Source organism: Ranitomeya imitator, chromosome 1 (assembly GCF_032444005.1).
Source record: "Ranitomeya imitator isolate aRanImi1 chromosome 1, aRanImi1.pri, whole genome shotgun sequence".
Classification (NCBI taxonomy): domain Eukaryota; kingdom Metazoa; phylum Chordata; class Amphibia; order Anura; family Dendrobatidae; genus Ranitomeya; species Ranitomeya imitator.
In genome coordinates, this window is record NC_091282.1 from 726,686,741 (window position 1) to 726,705,828 (window position 19,088).

The following is a 19,088-nucleotide window of genomic DNA, read 5'->3' on the forward strand; positions in this document are numbered from 1 at the left end:
AAGCAGATCCAAAGCGGCACGAAAATGTGCTGTCTGTGCAAAGAAACTGTCCTCTTCATATAAGAAGACATTATGCAAAGAATGCACAGAAAAAGTGGTCAGAGAAGAGCAGCCATCTCTAATGGAAGAGATTAAAGGCTTGATCCAGCACGAGATCAGAAGCTCTCTGGCCACACTCTCCCAGCCCACACCCTCCCCCAGTACTCCTCCGGAAGCTAAGAGAAGGAAGCTTAATCCAGAGGATGAGAGGCATGAGGAATCTCAGGAGGAGATGTCGGACGAACATCCAGAGGAAGGTGAAATATCCTTAAACTCAGAGGCTTCTCAGCAGGAGAGATACTACTTCTCCTCCAGTGACATAGAAGAACTCCTTACAGCAGTGAGGAAGACTATGGAGATTGAAGAAGAGAAAACAGCTCAATCAGTACAAGATGAGATGTTCGGGGGTCTTCGTTCTAAGAAAAAACAAGTATTTCCCATCCACAGAAACATCCGTGATTTAGTTCTAGAAGAATGGGAGACTCCGGAAAAGAGGTTGACCACCCCGGCAGAAATTAAGGAACGTTTTCCGGTAGATGACGAAACTGCTTCATGCTGGTCGGAGATTCCTAAAGTAGATATCCAGATCGCTAGGGTAGCTAAGAAAACCACGCTACCATTTGAAGATGCCTCCCAGTTAAAGGACCCTCTGGAGCGTAAAATGGACGGGCTGCTAAGAAAGTCTTGGGAGACATCTGCATCTTTACTTAATATCAATTCGGTGTCTACCTGTGTAGCCAGATCAATGCACCGCTGGCTGGGTCAATTAGAGGAACACCTGTCCTCAGGCACTCCCAGGGAGGAGATCCTGGCCTCTCTACCTATCTTCCAGAAAGCGACAGGATTTCTAGCGGATGCCTCAGCTGAGTCCGTGAGGGTGGCAGCAAGGTCATCAGGATTATCAAATTCTGTAAGACGGGCACTCTGGCTGAAATCATGGTCTGGAGACATGACCTCAAAGATGAGGCTCTGTTCGATTCCCTTTAAGGGGAATTATATGTTTGGGCCGGCCCTGGATGATCTACTGGAGAAAGCTTCAGATAAAAAGAAGACATTGCCAGAACCTAGAAACCCTAGGAAAAGACCCTTTCGCTCTCAACAAGAGCATACTCCTCAATACAGAGGCAAGGGTAAAACAGGGCGCTGGAGTTACCCAAAAGGAGGGAGAGACAGAAATCTCTTTCTTTCCCAGCCTCAAAACCAGAGAAAACAATGACGCCACCAGGGTAGGGGGTCGTATTTCAAACTTCCTCCCATACTGGCAAGCAATCTGCTCAGACCAATGGACGTTAACATCAGTCAGAGATGGAATAAAAATAGAGTTGATATCATATCCTCAAAAGATGTCAAGAACAACATCTTTAGCTACACCAAAGCTACAGTCCATATTGATAGCGGGAGTACAAGATCTTCTACTCAACAAAGTAATCTCCTCAGTCCCGGAAGACGAGAAGAACAAAGGACATTATTCAAATTTGTTTCTAATAAAGAAACCAAACGGATCCCATCGAATAATAATCAACCTAAAACCTCTGAATCAACATGTCGCCTACAGAAGGTTCAAGATGGAATCGGTAAGGTCCACAGTACCCCTCATAGGACAAAATTTCGTCATGGCGACGATAGATCTACAGGACGCGTATTACCACGTCCCAATCCATCCAGCTTATCGAAAATTCCTAAGATTTGCAGTCGCCAGGGGAAAAGACGTAGACCATTTCCAATTCGATGTCCTGCCATTCGGGCTATCCTCCGCCCCGAGGATATTCACGAAGATCATGTCCGAAGTAATGGCCTACATCAGAGGTCAACGAATATGCATAATTCCATACCTCGACGACCTACTGATAGTGGCCCCCTCAGTTCCCACTCTTCAGGAACACCTTCAGAAGGTAGTCCAGATCCTATCGTCCCTAGGCTGGATAGTGAACCACAAGAAATCGGAGATGGTTCCATCAACAACAAAGGTCTTTCTAGGGGTCCTACTAGATTCTCGCAGCCAGACATCTTTTTTACCAGATCAAAAACGGACCTTGCTTACAGCAAAGATCAGAACATTGAAGGACAAGAAGATAACTTCTCTAAGATGGGCCATGTCGGTTCTCGGGACCATGACGTCATGCATCCAGATGGTGTCATGGGCACAAGCCCACACCAGAGTACTCCAGACTTAAATTCTGTCAAATTGGGACGGATCCCCAGATTCTCTGGACAGAAAGATCAGGATACCACCGCACGTAAAGTCATCCTTGACGTGGTGGCTACAAAAGGAAAACCTACTGAAGGGAATTTCCTGGTCGCAGGATCCAGCAATCTCTATAACAGTAGATGCCAGCGAAAAAGGTTGGGGAGCTACGGTAGCCCAACACATATTTCAAGGGAGCTGGCCAAGCGAGATAAGTCAACGATCCTCAAACTTCAGAGAATTAAAGGCTGTAGAGGAAATCCTCAAAGCAGCGGTAACGCTTGTACAGAATTCCCATATCAAGATCTACTCGGACAACATGACAACAGTTGCCCATCTTCGTCATCAGGGAAGTACAAGACACGAGGATCTAAAGGCCATATCAGCCAGAATATTTTCCTGGGCCGAAGAACATGTTCTCTCTCTTTCTGCCCTGCACATAAGAGGGGAAATAAATGTACAGGCCGACTTCCTGAGCAGAGAAAAGATCCATCCCGGAGAATGGGGTCTAGACCCAGAGACTTTTCAGTTTTTGGTCAGGAAGTGGGGTCAGCCGGAAGTGGACCTGTTTGCGAACGCCCAGAACACAAAAGTGGATCAATTTTTTTCTCTAGATCCAACCGATCCGGGGCTAGGAGTAGACGCATTGGCCCAACCATGGACATTCTCTCTGGCCTACGCGTTTCCTCCATTACCAATTCTACCAAAGGTCCTACAGAAGATAAGGACAGAAAGAGTCAGTGTAATCTTAGTAGCTCCATTCTGGCCCAAAAGAAGTTGGTTTGGGTCCCTCATCAGCCTAAAAGTAGATGGACCAATAGCACTACCTCCGATCAAGAACCTCCTCTATCAGGGGCCAATACTTCATCCAGACCCCGAAAGATTACACCTGAATGCCTGGCTTCTGAATTCTCAATTCTGAGAACCAGAGGGCTATCAAAGAAGGTCATTAGTACGCTACAGAAAAGCCGGAAGACCGTTACCAATTCCATTTATCAGAAAATATGGAAGACCTATATATCATGGAGTGCTCCTGAACGGCCCAACCCAGATAGGCCGAACTTAGCCCGAATCCTTGATTTTCTACAGGATGGATTAGAAAAAGGTCTCAAACCCAGCACCCTCAAGGTACAGGTGTCGGCACTAAGCTCGTATTTCGACCAACCTCTATCCGAACACAGATGGATAAGAAGGTTTATGACGGCAGCATCCCGCATATCTCCAAGATCCATTAATATAGTCCCGTCTTGGGACCTCAATATAGTTCTGAAGGGACTTACACTTCCACCTTTTGAACCCTTGTCATCAATACCAATGGATAGACTCGCCTGGAAAACCACCTTCCTGATAGCTATAACGACAGCCAGGAGAGTAGGTGAACTACAGGCCCTGTCGATCAATGAACCTTACATGAGGATTCTACAAGATAGGCTTATTCTGCGATTGGATCCATCATTTCTTCCAAAAGTCGTCTCTGACTTTCATAAGTCACAGGAGATAATTCTCCCTTCCTTTTATCAAGAACCAAAAAATGAAGAGGAACAACAGTTCCATACTTTAGACGTTCGAAGAACGGTACTTTATTACCTTCAGATCTCAGATAAAATTAGGAAGGATCAAAATTTACTTATCCATCTTCATGGGCAGAATAAGGGAAAGAAGACTTCCAAATCTACAATTGCCAATTGGATCAAGAGAGCAATCTTGGAGGCCTATCAGATCCAAGGCCTTCCACCGCCAGAGAAATTCACAGCTCACTCTACCAGAGCAACAGCTGTCTCCTGGGCCGAGAAAGCCAGTGCTTCCATTGAGCAAATATGCAGAGCGGCCACGTGGTCCTCGGTCCATACATTTTCTAAACATTACAGGCTAGACCTGATGTCAAAGGAGGACTTAGCCTTTGGAGAAAAAGTCCTTGGGGCTATAGTCCCTCCCTAATAGATTACTCTTGGGTACTGCTCCAGGTGTGCTGTCGTGGTGGTTACTAGAGAAAATAGAATTATTCTTACCGTTAATTCGGTTTCTAGTAACTCACCACGACAGCAGGAGTAATCCCTCCCTATGCTTGTTATACGTTCTGAAAAGAATAAATATAATTTGAAGCATTCATTCTCCTGTGGTCCTTTATAATAACACTGAGGGGGAGGATGAGGGAGGGGTTATTTAACCTCTTGTCATTTCCTGTCCCTATTAGGAAAGGGGTAACATCCTCCAGGTGTGCTGTCGTGGTGAGTTACTAGAAACCGAATTAACGGTAAGAATAATTCTATTTTCTCTTTATTATCATATTTTTATACCTTTTTCTTACCATTAGCACTGAACCTTTTTGTATTGAAGTATAAAACTTTAACAGGTTGAACCTTGAATGTTCTCACGAACCCATAGCCTAAGGTGTGTGAGCCTTATGAGTGGTAGACATTATTAGTAATATTTCCCGGACACATCGCCCGTGTATTCGGTGAGTGGTGGCAGCGTGTATGAGCGGGTGTGTGATTTATGCTTCCATTACAGCATAGGACAGAGGTTGAATGCTGTACTGAGAGGGGAGATAGATTTAACCTTGCAGGCACCCCCCCAAAGTCATGTGCTGAGAGCGAGTACGTGACAAAATTAGTGACATGACGGAGTGGGATCCGTGACCGGGATGAAAACATGTTAATCAGAGATGAGCGAAAATGCTGTGAAAAGGTGTTATCTGAGCATGCTCCAGTGCTAATTGAGTATCTTCAGCGTGCTTGAATGCTATGTTCAAGACCCCGCAGCTGCATGTCTATCGACTGTTAGGCAATCCCTGCATGTGTTGTGGCTCGCTAACAGCCACGAGACATGCAGCCGCTGGGACTCGAACATATTATTCAAACACGCTGAAGGCACTCGGATAGAATAGGAGCATGCTCAGACAACACCATATCCAAGAACGTTCGCTCATCACTCGTCATCAGCCATTTCCAGGATAAACGATACCTTACTGATGGGTCCCAGTGGCCGGACCCTCACCCAACATCGATTGGCAGAATGGGGGCACATTTATCCTGCAATGTCGGTGTTCCACCGCTGCTCTATTCATTCTCTATGAGGCTGCTGCACACTTGACATTTTTCCCCTGACAAACCCATCGTAAATTAATGGAGCAGTCGGGTGTCGGACCTCCCACTACTTTGTAATGGGGATAAAAATGTCCCATTCTGTCCATTGGTGAAGGACCCAGCTCTCGGACCCCCACCAATTAACAAATCATCAGCTATTCTGTGGATGGGTAATAAGGGGTTGTGCAGCGAGAAGTTAAATACTTGTGCAAGTATCTCTCCCCTATATATTCTTACAGGGGGTTCACAATTATGGGACTTGGCCCCCCACAGCACCAATTGAGGTGATGAACAGTGATTACCTGCAGCCTTTTTCACTGGTGCTTTGCCAGCAGTTGTGGCAGTTTTGGAGGTTGCATTTGCAGCCGATCTTGTGATTCTTGTAGATTGAATGGAAACTGAAAAAGAAGAGCTCGTTTTATTACTGATCATAGATCTGGTCCTACAGGAGTGTAAAGTGAAGAGCTCGCAGGAGCGGTAATAAATGACAGTGGTGGATTTGGTTGCAGACTTGTCCGCCGCCTACAATGCAGGCGAGCCACAGTGCAGCGTGATTGACAGCTCTGTGCTCCGGTACATCGTGATCCCGTGTAGGGAGATCACTAGACACAGTGATTCACATATGCAGAGAAAGAATAGTATTAAAGGGGTTGTCCAGGAAAAAGATTTTCCTAATGCAGAGCCTATCATACATCCACCCAAAAAAAGGAAGATTATTGGGGGTCTGACCCTTCTCCGCCTCTCTAAAGCCATGTCCCATTTTATTACAAGCCAGGTCTCATTACGCTCATCCTACAAATGGCTACAGATATGTTCCCATCCTTTATTGCCTCCTGTGCCAGTTTCCATTCAGCACGGGGGTCATGGAGGATAATGGGAGTCGCTTTAATACAGTCTACAGGATAAGTCAGTTTCCTATATATCCATTACAAGCTCTGCTGTACAGACCATATACTATATAGTGTGGCCACCTCCTTTAGGACAAGTGGCACAATATACACATTATCTCCACATTTAGTATTTCATGCACCTTTGTTTTCCTTTTCATTCTTTCTCAGGACGGACGTCTGTCCCCGACTTTTTGGAATTGCACCATCTACTCTGCTGTTCAGCACGTTTACCTGTTAATAAATAAAATAAAAATTCACATTTCAGAGTTACTTCCAATATATAGCTATATACAGAGCAGATGTCAGATGGGGTAATAAAAAAAAAAAAAAAAAAAAAAAGCTTACAGGAACGGCCTGGGTGCGGGTCTTGTTAGCGGGAGGCTCCATTATCGCTGTGGACCGTGTAATTCTTGTTACGCTGGGTGCAGCGGGCTAGGTGTGAAGGAAAGAACATCATCTAATACAATGTTAAAAGGAGACTTTTTTCTTTTTTAACTGAAGAAGTGCGAGTACTTGGGAATAGAAGTAATTTTTTGCAATTAGGTTTCATTAAAAATGTGCACCGTTTGACTTTTACAGGCACTTTGTCCCCTGTCAATCAACCTTGATGCGGTCTGTGGTCATAAATCAGCTGAGAGGAGGTCAGAAAAAAAAAAAAAAAAGACAAAAGAATAACACTTTCAGAATGAGCTCACTGACAGTTTCTTAGTGAACTCATTCAATAGTGCAAAAGAGAGGCTATAAGAAAGCAAACCGTGCAGAATTCGTAATGTAACCCAATTACAAAAATTATGTTACCTCCAGATACATGCATGCATGCGGACAACTGCTTTTAACTTGCAGTGGACGGTTAATAAATTCGTGCACGGCGCTACCTTCTCTTTGACTTTGGCACCAGTCTGGATTTTGAGGACAGGAATTAATGATTCCTCCGGCCTGTAGATCCCACATTTAAAGATGCCTTTACTGGCTTTCTCTCTTTGTTCCTTCAGTTTCCTCAGTTGCTTCTCTTCTTTGTAGCGCTGCAACATCGCCCGTCGTTCATCCTTGATGACCTGCTCCTTTGTTCTTCCTTGATTTCCTGCATGGAAAAACCGGGAAACAAAATGTTTAAGACTTTAACTTGCAATGTGACGAAACCACCACCACAACTTTGCAATTTACTCCAGTTTTTAAAATCCTCTACATACAAGAGCGTAAGACTTTTAAATTCTATAGTTAGCTACTAATTTCCTACATTGCCGGCCACTGCCGCAGTCCATCAGTGGTGGCCGATTTCCTAAGTGAGGAGTGCAGTGCTTACAAGCTCTTTTCTATAGAGCTTACAAGTGCTGCTCTGAAACTAACCAGATCATTGGATTGCCTCAGTCTTCCTGCAGCATCAGAGAGCAAAAAGATCAGGCCAACGCAACATTGCTACTGTCCCGAACTGTTAAACAGGAGCACACACCGCACCTCGAAGACCCCGTTTAACAGAGGTGACCAAACTTGCTGCTCATGGCTCTCTGCTTTGGAAGGCTACATTTTAAAAAAGGGAAAATCCAAGCATCCAGCCCCCACTGATGAAATCTGAACACCAAATGCCAAACAAATAGTTACAGATTTGTCTTGCAGATAATATCCCCTATATAGCAAATCTAGTGACCCTCATTGGCATAAAGACCCCCAATGCACAACAGATAGCCGTTATCTGGACTATAGCTTGGCCATTAGGTCTTCTGACTCCTCCATACACAGCAGCGCTCGGTATGCCGATAGTTCATGTGTTGTCAAAAAGCAGCTGACAGACATTTCTGGCGGTGACTTATTTTGCTGAGAACAAAAGGATCGGGGGAAAAAAAAAACAAAAAAAACAAAAAAAAAAACAGTAACAGAACATGTAAAGCAGTGCGAGGAATCTCCGGGGCCAGCAGCAAGACTGAGCAATCATGCGACCACAAGGATGTGATAAGCAAACTTCCAGCCATATTCCAACTAGACAAGTGCGGCCTTGCTCAATACAAGTGCAGCGCCCCAGGGTCCTGGTCGTTGCAGTAATATAATTTTCCTCTAGGGGGAGTGATGTTACGATTGGAGGCAATAAAGGAGATCTCTTTACCAGGTATCACAAACATACAACACATTTCACACTCCAGTCCACCAGGGGGACTCACAGAGTGTCCTATTTATTAGGGCACTCTTCACAATTAAGTGAAACTGGTGGTCTGGATAGGAAGTTAGTTACCGTAGTTGCTAGCTGAGCTCCGCTCAGTTAGTTGGTCCCTGACAGGGGTGGGATCCTGTCAGAGGCCTAGACAGAAGATCACGGAGCTGTGCCTGCCCCACGTGCGGCAGCATCCAGAAAGAGACACAAACAGAGAACAGTATTGTAGAGGGTGAGAAAGAAATCATAGCAAAAGGAGTGGAAACCAGAAGGAGTTCTGCCCTGCACAGGCTGCCTCCTTCTGAGGCGCAGGATCCCGGTAGCCGGAACACCGAGGGAGCAACAGTCCTTTATGAATTGCTCCAGAGACCAGCAGGACAGCTAATAGCAAGTTAATGATCCGCCCTATACTCAGGAGGCAAGGTGGCACCCACGAGAGGCCAGGGCATGATAGAATCCATGTAAAAAGCCTCACGCCACCGGTCATACGGGTTTGTCCTACCCATCTGGGGGAGAGAGACAACATCAATAACATCTACAATATCTGCAAGGACCTTATGAGAGGCTTATCAATAAGGTACTACAACACCACGGTGCTAGAGGAAGGCTACTGATTTCTACCTGGATAAGGGGACTCTGGACTTGCCTCCAAACCGGCCGGACTGTCTGCCCTGTGGTCTGGTGCTCTGGACTTTACTGAAGGCTTCAGCATCCACAAGGTAAAGAGACTGCCACCTTGTGTCCTTGTTCTTCTCTGCGCCTTTCACCATACCAACATCTACACACTGGGAAGCCCTGGGGACACACTTCACCTGTGGGAAGGTATACCATCTAGCTGCCATAATATCACTCCAGCGGACCCCTTAAAGCAGCGGTCACTCTGATCGAATACCACAGGTGGTGTCACGAACATTTCCCCTTTAAAGACCTTTCCCCTTTTACACCGGACGTCCCAGGGCCACGGACTGGGTCAGCCACCGTGACATCCCCCTGTGAACCGAAGGGCTCGATACCGAGTACCCCACTGCCCTACGGGGGGCGATCCACAAGCGGTGAGATAATTCACAGACTTTAATGATAAGCCTAAACAACCCCTTTAAATAACACCATGTACATTAAATATCATAGAAACCATTTTTCTTCACTATATTCATTTTTTTTTTTTTATATGGAGTCATTCTTGCAGGATCTTTTATATTTCCTTAAAAACCCTTGGCGACGCGCGCTACACATATGGCAGATGCGCGTGAACTAACTACATGGAGCGGCTCAGGAGCTGCCAACGCCGCACAGCCAGCACCCAAATGCAACAGTTTAATATCCTAGGAGGCACTTTGGAGGTTAGAAAGAGGTGGTGGGGGCATCAGATCACCTTCCCAATAAAATGGAGAATAGATGAAAAGTCTTATCGACCCAAAAGCAATATATGGTAGGTAAAAGCAAAAAGCAAGCCCTCATTTATCGATCGACCCCCCCTCCCCAAAAAATATAAGATATATATTCTTGCAAACTTGTTTAAATTTTATTTCTTAGATTTAAAAAAGGGGTGAAAAAAGAGCCCTGTATAAGTTTAGCATCACCACAACTGTACTTGTAGAACAAAGTCATGATTGTAAAAACAAAGCATGGAAAAGATTTTTTTGTTTTGTTTTCTTTATCATTGTCAGTCCCATTTAGATACAGGAAAGATATATATCTTGGTATCGTGTTAGCCAGTAGATAGAAAAATATGGCCTGATGAAGAGACCTGTGTAGTCTCGAAAGCTTGCAATTTGTTACCATCTTTTCAGTCAGCCATTAAAAGGTATCAACCACTGAGGACTCAATTCTAAATATTTTTCAGTCCCATTCAGAATTTTTACGGAACATTATAAAACATGCCATCATGCAAATTTATTAGTAAAATAAAAAGAATTAGGCTATGTGCACACGTAGGAAATGTGGTGCAGAATTTTCTGCACTAAATCTGCATCTCCTGGCAGAATCCGCAGCTGCGGTTTTGATGTGTTTTTTATGCGGTTTTGTGCAGTTTTTACCACTGCGGATTTCTATTAATGGAGGGGTGCAGAAACGCTGCGGAACTGCACAAAAGAAGTGACATGCACTTCTTTGAAATCTTCAGCGTTTCTGCGCAGATTTTTCTGCACCATGTGCACAGCTTTTTTTTTTTCACATTGATTTACATTGTACTGTAAATCACAGTGCAGATCTGCAGAGTTTCTGCAGCAGAAAAATCTGCTGCAGTTCTGCACTAAGGCTACGTTCACATTAGCGTTATGCATGTTTGCGTCGGGCGACGCATGCGTCACTATATTTAACATGGAGGACGCATGCGTCTTTTTGTGCTGCGTTGTGCAACGCATGCTTTTTTTTTTGCCGCAAGCGTCGGGCCAAGAAAACGCAACAAGTTGCATTTTTCTTGCGTCCAAATTTCGGCAAAAAACGACACATGTGTCGCAAAACGCAGCGTTTTTGTTTGCGTTGTGCGTTGCGTCGCCAACGCAGCGGCGCACAACGCAAATGTGAACGTAGCCTAAATCTGCATTGTGCGCACACACCCTAAATAGTAAAAATAAATAAATAAAAAGAAGATGATAATAAATATCAGGGCTCTTGGAAGGTTGTCCGCCGAGGAAGCGAAACGTGCGTTGGGGCGCGTGTGTATCCACATGGACAGGAACATGGGTAAGATAAGCTGATGGGGACACTTTTGTGGACATTTAGAGGCTCCCTTGCTGATTGTGTTTGATTAACCTGTGACTAGGTTGGTAATATCTGCACTTATCTTGACTAGTGAGTAGATTACAACTATTATGACTCTTTATGCACTGGCACTTTAGTTTTCAATTTATTGGTTGTATCTAGATTGGACCCTCTACCCATATACCCATGATGGTCCTGTGGTGGAACACATTTTAATGGGTGCATCCTTGTTCCTGATTCAAATTTGCTCTGGTTGTGTAAATTGTACGTTGATTGTCATATATAAATTCTGCACAGTTCTTGTGTGTATTTTGTACTAATGTAAAATAAAGTGTATTTTTACTTCTTTGATGTGACTTTATGCTTCAATTTTGTGTTTTGGAGCTCTTGGAAGAACAAGCAAGGTGTCTGTTCTGCAGGCAGCATGTGACGGAGCAGGAAGGGTGGATCAGAGTGATTCAGTTTGCTAAAAAGGATTCCAAATAAATTGTAGTTATGGTAATTTTAATCCTCCCCTCATTCTGTGCTTAGGAGTCCAGTGGGCGGTCCTAGTCTGTGATGGTCCTTATATGCCTGCAATAATTAATTAGGACCTGCTACCTCCCTAAATGCAAGAACAATGGAGGAACTGAGCCCCTGCTTACTGACAAGGAGATGATAAATGGCCTCTTACCCGGCTGATTTTCAGGCCCTCTTACACTGCAGGACTCGTTCACCTCCGCGACCACCGTCAACTCCTGCTCCTTTATAAGGGAGACATTGGCGTCGGCCAACGACAGGCCCCGACTCTTCCCGAACTCCTTGTGTCTGTTCTCCTTCTGCGATATTGATTTTCGTCGGGAGACTTTGGCTCTTAGGTTCTCCAGGCTCATGTCCTTCTTATATCGGCCTGAAAACTTGGAGCGAGCCTCCATTTTTGTTTTGTTACCTAAAAGGAAAAAAAAAAAAACATTTGCGGCGTTGAGGATGAGTGATCAGGAGCTTCTTGGTGCAAACGGCTAGAAGTCTATGAATGCGGAGGAGACGAAGAATCACACAGACGAATGAGCCAAACGTAGGTCTAGAAACCAAAGAATACACCGCATTCAGAATTATGCAAGTGCTATTTTTCTTTGATTTTCCTACATGGCCAATACCAATGAGTCCATACACTGTCACGAATTGCCTCGTCACGTACCCGCTCTCAGCACGAGACTTGGGGTTGAGCCTGCAAGGGTTAATCTATCTCCCCACTCTCAGTCCAGCATTCAAACTCAGTCCTATGCTGTAATGGGAGCATAAATCACACACCGACCCAGGCCACACACCCGCTCATACACACTGCCACCACTCACCGAACACACAGGTGATGAGTTCCGGAAATATTGCTACTACTGTCTACCACTCATAAGGATCAAACAGTCTAAGGCTATGGATTATTTAGAACATACGAGGTTCAACTTAAGTTTGAAACTTTAATATAAAATGATACAGTGCCTACAGTAAAGAAAAATGTATAAAAATATGGTAATAAAAAGACATACAGGTATGCAAAACAGTATATAATAAACAGGAGAAAACGTACAGAAATAGCTAACTGGTAGTCTGCTTCTGCTCCCTGAGGTAGGGGGGGGGGTGAATATGGACTGGATCACATCAGCTTCCCAGGCTGCCCTCACATGTGAACACGATTCTATGTATGCAGGCCTAATTTATAGATTTACTCTGAAGGCCAGATTTCTAGACCAGCCCCTCAGGTTAATATCATAATTGCTTGTTTTTGATTGGACAGCTGCCGCTCCCCCAATGAATATATTATTTGCTGAGATTCCCTGTGTAAAAGGTCTCAGAGATAACGTCAGGCTGTAATTGACATCTCTCTTCAAAGAGCTAGGAGGTGTCAAATGTTTCCCTTTTTTCTTGGTTCCCAGCACGACCCCCTGGCGAGATTGGAGACAGTAGTCTGCCTTCTCAAGATATGTATGCTGTGACCTTTGTGAGGTCTGCAGTTCCAGTACAGATGTTCAACTACTGCTAGTTACATATATAATAATAATAATAATAATAATAATAATAATTTTTTTTATTTATATAGCGCCAACATATTCCGCAGCGCTTTACAAATTATAGAGGGGACTTGTACAGACAATAGACATTACAGCATAACAGAAATACAGTTCAAAACAGATACCAGGAGGAATGAGGGCCCTGCTCGCAAGCTTACAGACTATGAGGAAAAGGGGAGACACGAGAGGTGGATGGTAACAATTGCTTTAGTTATTCGGACCGGCCATAGTGTAAGGCTCAGGTGTTCATGTAAAGCTGCATGAACCAGTTAACTGCCTAAGTATGTAGCAGTACAGACACAGAGGGCTATTAACTGCATAAAGTGAATTAGAACATGATGCGAGGAACCTGTTTTTTTTTTTTAATATATAAATAGGCCACACAGGGATCATTAGGTTAATGCATTGAGGCGGTAGGCCAGTCTGAACAAGTGAGTTTTTAGGGTACGCTTAAAACTGTGGGGATTGGGGATTAATCGTATTAACCTAGGTAGTGCATTCCAAAGAATCGGCGCAGCACGTGTAAAGTCTTGGAGACGGGAGTGGGAGGTTCTGATTATTGAGGATGCTAACCTGAGGTCATTAGCGGAGCGGAGGGCACGGGTAGGGTGGTAGACTGATACCAGGGAGGAGATGTAGGGTGGTGCTGAGCCATGGAGTGCTTTGTGGATGAGGGTAGTAGTTTTGTACTGGATTCTGGAGTGGATGGGTAACCAGTGTAATGACTGGCACAAGGTAGAGGCATCGGTGTAACGGTTGGTGAGGAATATGATCCTGGCTGCAGCATTCAGGACAGATTGGAGCGGGGAGAGTTTGGTAAGAGGGAGGCCGATTAGTAGAGAGTTACAATAGTCCAGACGAGAATGAATAAGTGAAACAGTAAGAGTTTTTACAGAGTCGAAAGTAAAGGTACCGTCACACTAGACGATATCGCTAGCGATCCGTGACGTTGCAGTGTCCTCGCTAGCGATATCGTCCAGTGTGACAGGCAGCAGCGATCAGGCCCCTGCTGTGCTGTCGCTGGTCGGGGAAGAAAGTCCAGAACTTTATTTGGTCGCTGGACTCCCCGCAGACATCGCTGAATCGGCGTGTGTGACACCGATTCAGCGATGTCTTCACTGGTAACGAGGGTAAACATCGGGTAACTAAGCGCAGGGCCGCGCTTAGTAACCCGATGTTTACCCTGGTTACCACCCTAAAAGTAAATAAAAACAAACACTACATACTTACCTACAGCCGTCTGTCCTCCAGCGCTGTGCTCTGCTCTCCGACGCTCACAGTCAGTGCAGGAGGTCAGCCGGAAAGCAGAGCGGTGACGTCACCGCTCTGCTTTCCGGCCGCTGTGCTCACACAGCCAGTACAGGAGGAGTGCAGAGCACAGCGCTGGAGGACAGACGGCTGTAGGTAAGTATGTACTGTTTGTTTTTTTTACTTTTAGGATGGTAACCAGGGTAAACATCGGGTTACTAAGCGCGGCCCTGCGCTTAGTTACCCGATGTTTACCCTGGTTACCGGCATCGTTGGTCGCTGGAGAGCGGTCTGTGTGACAGCTCTCCAGCGACCAAACAGCGACGCTGCAGCGATCCGGATCGTTGTCGGTATCGCTGCAGCGTCGCTTAGTGTGATGGTACCTTAAGAAAAGGGCGAATTCTAGAAATGTTTTTGAGGTGCAGATAAGAAGAGCGAGACAGTGACCGGATGTGGGGGGTGAAGGAAAGGTCAGAATCAAGGATGACCCCAAGGCAGCGGGCATGTTGCTTTGGAGTAATGGTGGAACCACACACAGAGATGGCAATGTCAGGCAAAGGTAGGTTAGTAGAGGGAGAGAACACGAGGAGTTCAGTTTTTGACAGGTTTAGTTTCAGATAGAGGGAGGACATGATGTTAGAGACAGCGGTAAGACAGTCACTGGTGTTTTCTAGACATATGTTACTACACACATATAGATATATACATATTTCACCACACACTGCTCAATTCTCCACCCGTTAAAGGATAAATCTCCCAATGATAACAGGACTTATCAAAACTTAGAAAACACAAAACACTCAGACTGCACCACATTATTCTGCACAACAGTCTCCAAACATTTCGTAGCTTGTAAAAAAACAGAAAATTGTCATTTGTTGAATTTGCAGCATTAATAAGTCATTACTGAAATCAAAGACATCCTAACAGGCCAAGTTACATGTTAACATAGGACTCCTTCTTTGATATCACCTTCACAATTCTTGCTTCCAATGAACTTGTGAGTTTTTGGAGAGTTTCTGTTTGTATTTCTTCCCTCCCAGAGCTGCTGTTTTGATGTGAACTGTCTCCCACCCTCATAGATATTTTGCTTGATGATACTCCAAAGGTTCTCTGTAAGGTTGAAGTCAGGGGAAGATGGTGGCCACACCATGAGTTTATCTCCTTTTATGCCCATAGCAGCCAATGACTCGGAGGGATTCTCTGCAGCATGAGATGGGGCATTGTCAGCATGAAGATGATTTTGCTATAGATGGAATGGTTATTTTTTTTGTTCCATGGAAGAAAGTGGTCAGGTTTAGCTTTATCAGAAAGAGATTATTACTAGAGGACTAGTAAATCAGCTGCCGGGTAGTCCAGCCCCTCCCCCACAGGCTGGCAATCATAGCAGCACCGTCATGCCAATCACTGGGATCTCCAGTTGGCCCCTTGCGAGCCACCAGCACACAGCTTTATTCACCCTCCCCAGGTCCGACACCGCTGCACCCAGCATCCGTCATTGTCTGCAGCGCTGACATCACCTCGACAGTGCTGCAGCCAATCAGCGAGCTCGTCAGCTTGTGCCGTGTTACATAACACAGCCGCAGAGCTCAGAGATTGGCTGCAGTGCTGATTTGACACTGGGAACAGAGGTGGTCGGTGGAGACTCAGCCCTGGACCTGAGGAGGGAGAGTAAAGAAGAGTTAAACTGCGCAGGGGAAATCCCATCTCCATGATGAAGGGGTGTTCTCCAGGAGCATTACAGGACATGAGTGTGAGACCACCCCTATACCAGAGCCGTGTACTACACAAGGCTGACCCTGCAATGCCCGCGGTAGGAGCCGGAGCAGCAGCGCTCACGGCTTGTCCGGCATCATCACACAACGTGCCCTAATGAGCACGGACATCTGATAATCTGCCATGTGTTTACAGCTCGGTACCACAACGTGGGATGCACGGCACGTCTGCAATAACGAGCGGGAGAGATCTATGTGCACATGATAGCAGGTCCCACACACCACAGTACTCACGGGATCCCGGGACCGAGATGTCGCCTCTTCCGCAGCTCCCGCACTCTCTAATTTCGAATCAGCGGAAGCTCTTCCCCCATTGGACGCGCTACTGCATTCTGATTGGCTGAGACGCAAACACTCGTAGGCGCCTATTTGTTTTTGAAATCTGCGTCACAGTTATTGCGGGGCGGGGTCCTGTTCGATACACGCATGCGTCCTGCTGGAAATGTGATAAAGTGCGCACGCGCATTATCAGTGTGTTTTGTTTTGCTTCTGCTGCCTTGACAGACAGTAGAACGGAGTTGTTTTTTTTTCTAGAGAATTATGTCACCACTCACCAGTAATAAGGCTGCCGGAGAGCTTTAACATTGAATTAGGGTTTCCCCTGCGCAGTTTAACTGTTCTTTACTCTCCCTCCTCAGGTCCAGTGCCGAGTCTCCACCGACCACCGCTGCTCCCAGTGTCTGCTGATGTGAAATCAACAGCGCTGCAGCCAATCTCTCAGTTCTGCGGCTGTGTTATGTAGACGGTACAAGCTGCCGAGATCACTGATTGGCTGCAGCACTGTCGAGGTGACGTCAGCGCTGCAGACAATGATGGACGCTGGGAGCAGCGGTGCTGGACCTGGGGAGGATGAGTAAGGCTAAGTGTGCTGATGGCTGGCAAGGGGCCAGCTGAAGACCCCAGTGCTTAGCATGACGGTGCTGCTATGATCGCCAGCCTGTGGGGCAGCAGACTAGTCCTCTAATCTCTTTCTGGTAAAGCTAAACCCTGGTGATAAATTCCCTTTAATTAAAAGGGAACTTCACCTTTAATAGTTTTGCCTTGTCCAGAAAAAGCTGCTTGTCTCTGTAGAGACTAGGGGTACATTGTGTGTTGCATTGGGGCATGCTGCCCTTCTGGTGTATGGTGGCAGCATTGATCCTCTTGGGGGTCCATGGTCTCAGTCTGTAGCCCGCATATAAGATGGAGTTGTGGAGAGGAGCTGACACCTTACATCAGGGGTCTCAAACACGTGGGCCACATGCGGCCCCTGAGGCTGCTTCATGTGTCTCAGGCAGGGCCGGCATTAGGGGCAGGCAGACCAAACTGCTGCCTAGGGCCTCCACTCTCTCAGGGGCCCCTAGCCAGTGGTGAGTGCTAATAGCGGCACACCACGCGGCCGCTAGGGGACCCCTACAGCATCATAGACTCAGAACTTACAGTTCTTACAACACACAGGCTAGCCATGCATATGTTGTGACTGTGACACAGCCGCGACACATGCAGCTGCGGCATCAATCAGCTGATCAGCCGGCGCGCTCCAGGTATCCAGGTTCCCTCTGCAGCTTATTCGGTAAGTGCTATAGCTTGCTGAATAAGAGGGAACCCAGCAAATTAGCTCATCTCTATTCCCTATCAGGGCAGTAATAAAAGCATTGCCTATGTCTAGGGGGGCCACAATGCATGTTGTCAGATGCACGATGGAGGAAGCAGGCAGAGGTGATGGCCAGGACTCCGTAGTGAGTTAGATCTTTGCAGGCTCACTTCTAATGCAGGATACTGAAAGCATTTATCCACTTCTGTAGTAATCATGGAACTCCTGCCACTTCGCTCTCTGCCCCCAAGAGGTCCAGGAAAGCCTCTGGGAAGTGCTAAAGATGCCCCATTTGTAATTTGAAATTTCCTGAAGCTTAAGGGAAGCTGCCTTGTGAAGGCTGCACCTCTAAAATTGTTACAGGCGAACAGCCATCATTCCTTTAAGAGATGAGATCCATACAGTAGTAGGTTCAGGCCTCTATCTGTAACTTCGCCCCACTGCAGACCACCAACCGGGTACACACTGCTAAAAGACTGAGATGGGAGATGGAGTTGAGCTCAGAGCAAGAGTTGCAGTTCATAGGATTGCACCAAGAGGAGGAAGGCGAGGGAGTCTCAGGGAATCTGGATTTGGGTGAAAGATCTGTTCATCTCTGAGGATACTGGCGAGCTCATCCAGGCAATCAGTTGGAGGAAGCCCCTAAGCCGCAGTCAATCCAGGACAAGATGTTTTGGGGCCTCAGGTCCCAAAAACCGGGTATTCCCAGTAAACGATCATATCCAGGCAATCATCCTGGAGGAATGGGAGGATGTGGAGAAATGTCTGGTCATACCCCGTGACTTCAGGATTCGGTTGCCCTTTGAGCCTGAGGATATTAAGAATTAGGAGGAAATCCCCAACATTGACATTCCTGTGGTTAAAAAGACTTCTATACCATTCGATGACTCCTCAAGCCTTAGAAAGCCGATGGCTAGAAAGGCGGATAAACTGCTGAAGAAGGCCTGCGAAGTGTCAGCGGCGATAATGAAAACTAACATTGCCGCCACCTCAGTAGTTAGATCCTTGTTCTTGTGGATCAGGAACTAGAGGAGCATTTGAGTAGCAAAACACCTAGGGAGGACATCCGAGCTTCCCTAACATTAATGAAATCAGCAACGGGTTTATGGCTGATGCTGAACTAGTCAGGTACGCGGCTAGGAACCGCTTTTTATCTATTGCGGCCTGTAGGGCCATTTGGATGAAGACATGGTCAAGGGATAACTCCTCTGAAAAATAAACTTTGCTCTATTCCCTTCTCGGGGCTGAGTGTAATTGGGTCTGCCTTAGACAAAATTTTTGAAAAAGCATCAGCTGAAAAGATGGGGATTCTGAACTAGGAAGTTTCAGTCTTTTCAGAGACCTAGGCCGTCCCAGAGGCAGGACTAAAGAGGGAAAGGAAAATCGGGCAGGTGGAGTTTC

General features: G+C 46.0%; 1 protein-coding gene across 3 annotated transcripts in view; it reads right to left on the minus strand.

Annotated features, from left to right (window-relative positions):
* DLGAP5 (DLG associated protein 5) overlaps positions 1 to 16,482 on the minus strand; it is a 40,423-nt gene extending 23,941 nt beyond the window's left edge. For 2 of the 3 annotated variants that reach the window (XM_069732654.1, XM_069732636.1), the window contains exons 1-6: positions 16,349 to 16,482; positions 11,720 to 11,974; positions 7,076 to 7,281; positions 6,546 to 6,632; positions 6,341 to 6,431; positions 5,613 to 5,708 (exon numbers count right to left, since the gene is read on the minus strand). In XM_069732654.1, coding sequence (XP_069588755.1) covers positions 5,613 to 5,708; positions 6,341 to 6,431; positions 6,546 to 6,632; positions 7,076 to 7,281; positions 11,720 to 11,960 — 721 coding nt within the window. In that variant the 5' untranslated portion in view covers positions 11,961 to 11,974; positions 16,349 to 16,482. Of the gene's footprint in view, positions 1 to 5,612; positions 5,709 to 6,340; positions 6,432 to 6,545; positions 6,633 to 7,075; positions 7,282 to 11,719; positions 11,975 to 16,336 lie in introns of all 3 variants that reach the window. The other variant, XM_069732644.1, reaches the window with a different exon arrangement.
* Positions 16,483 to 19,088: the final 2,606 nt, after the last annotated feature.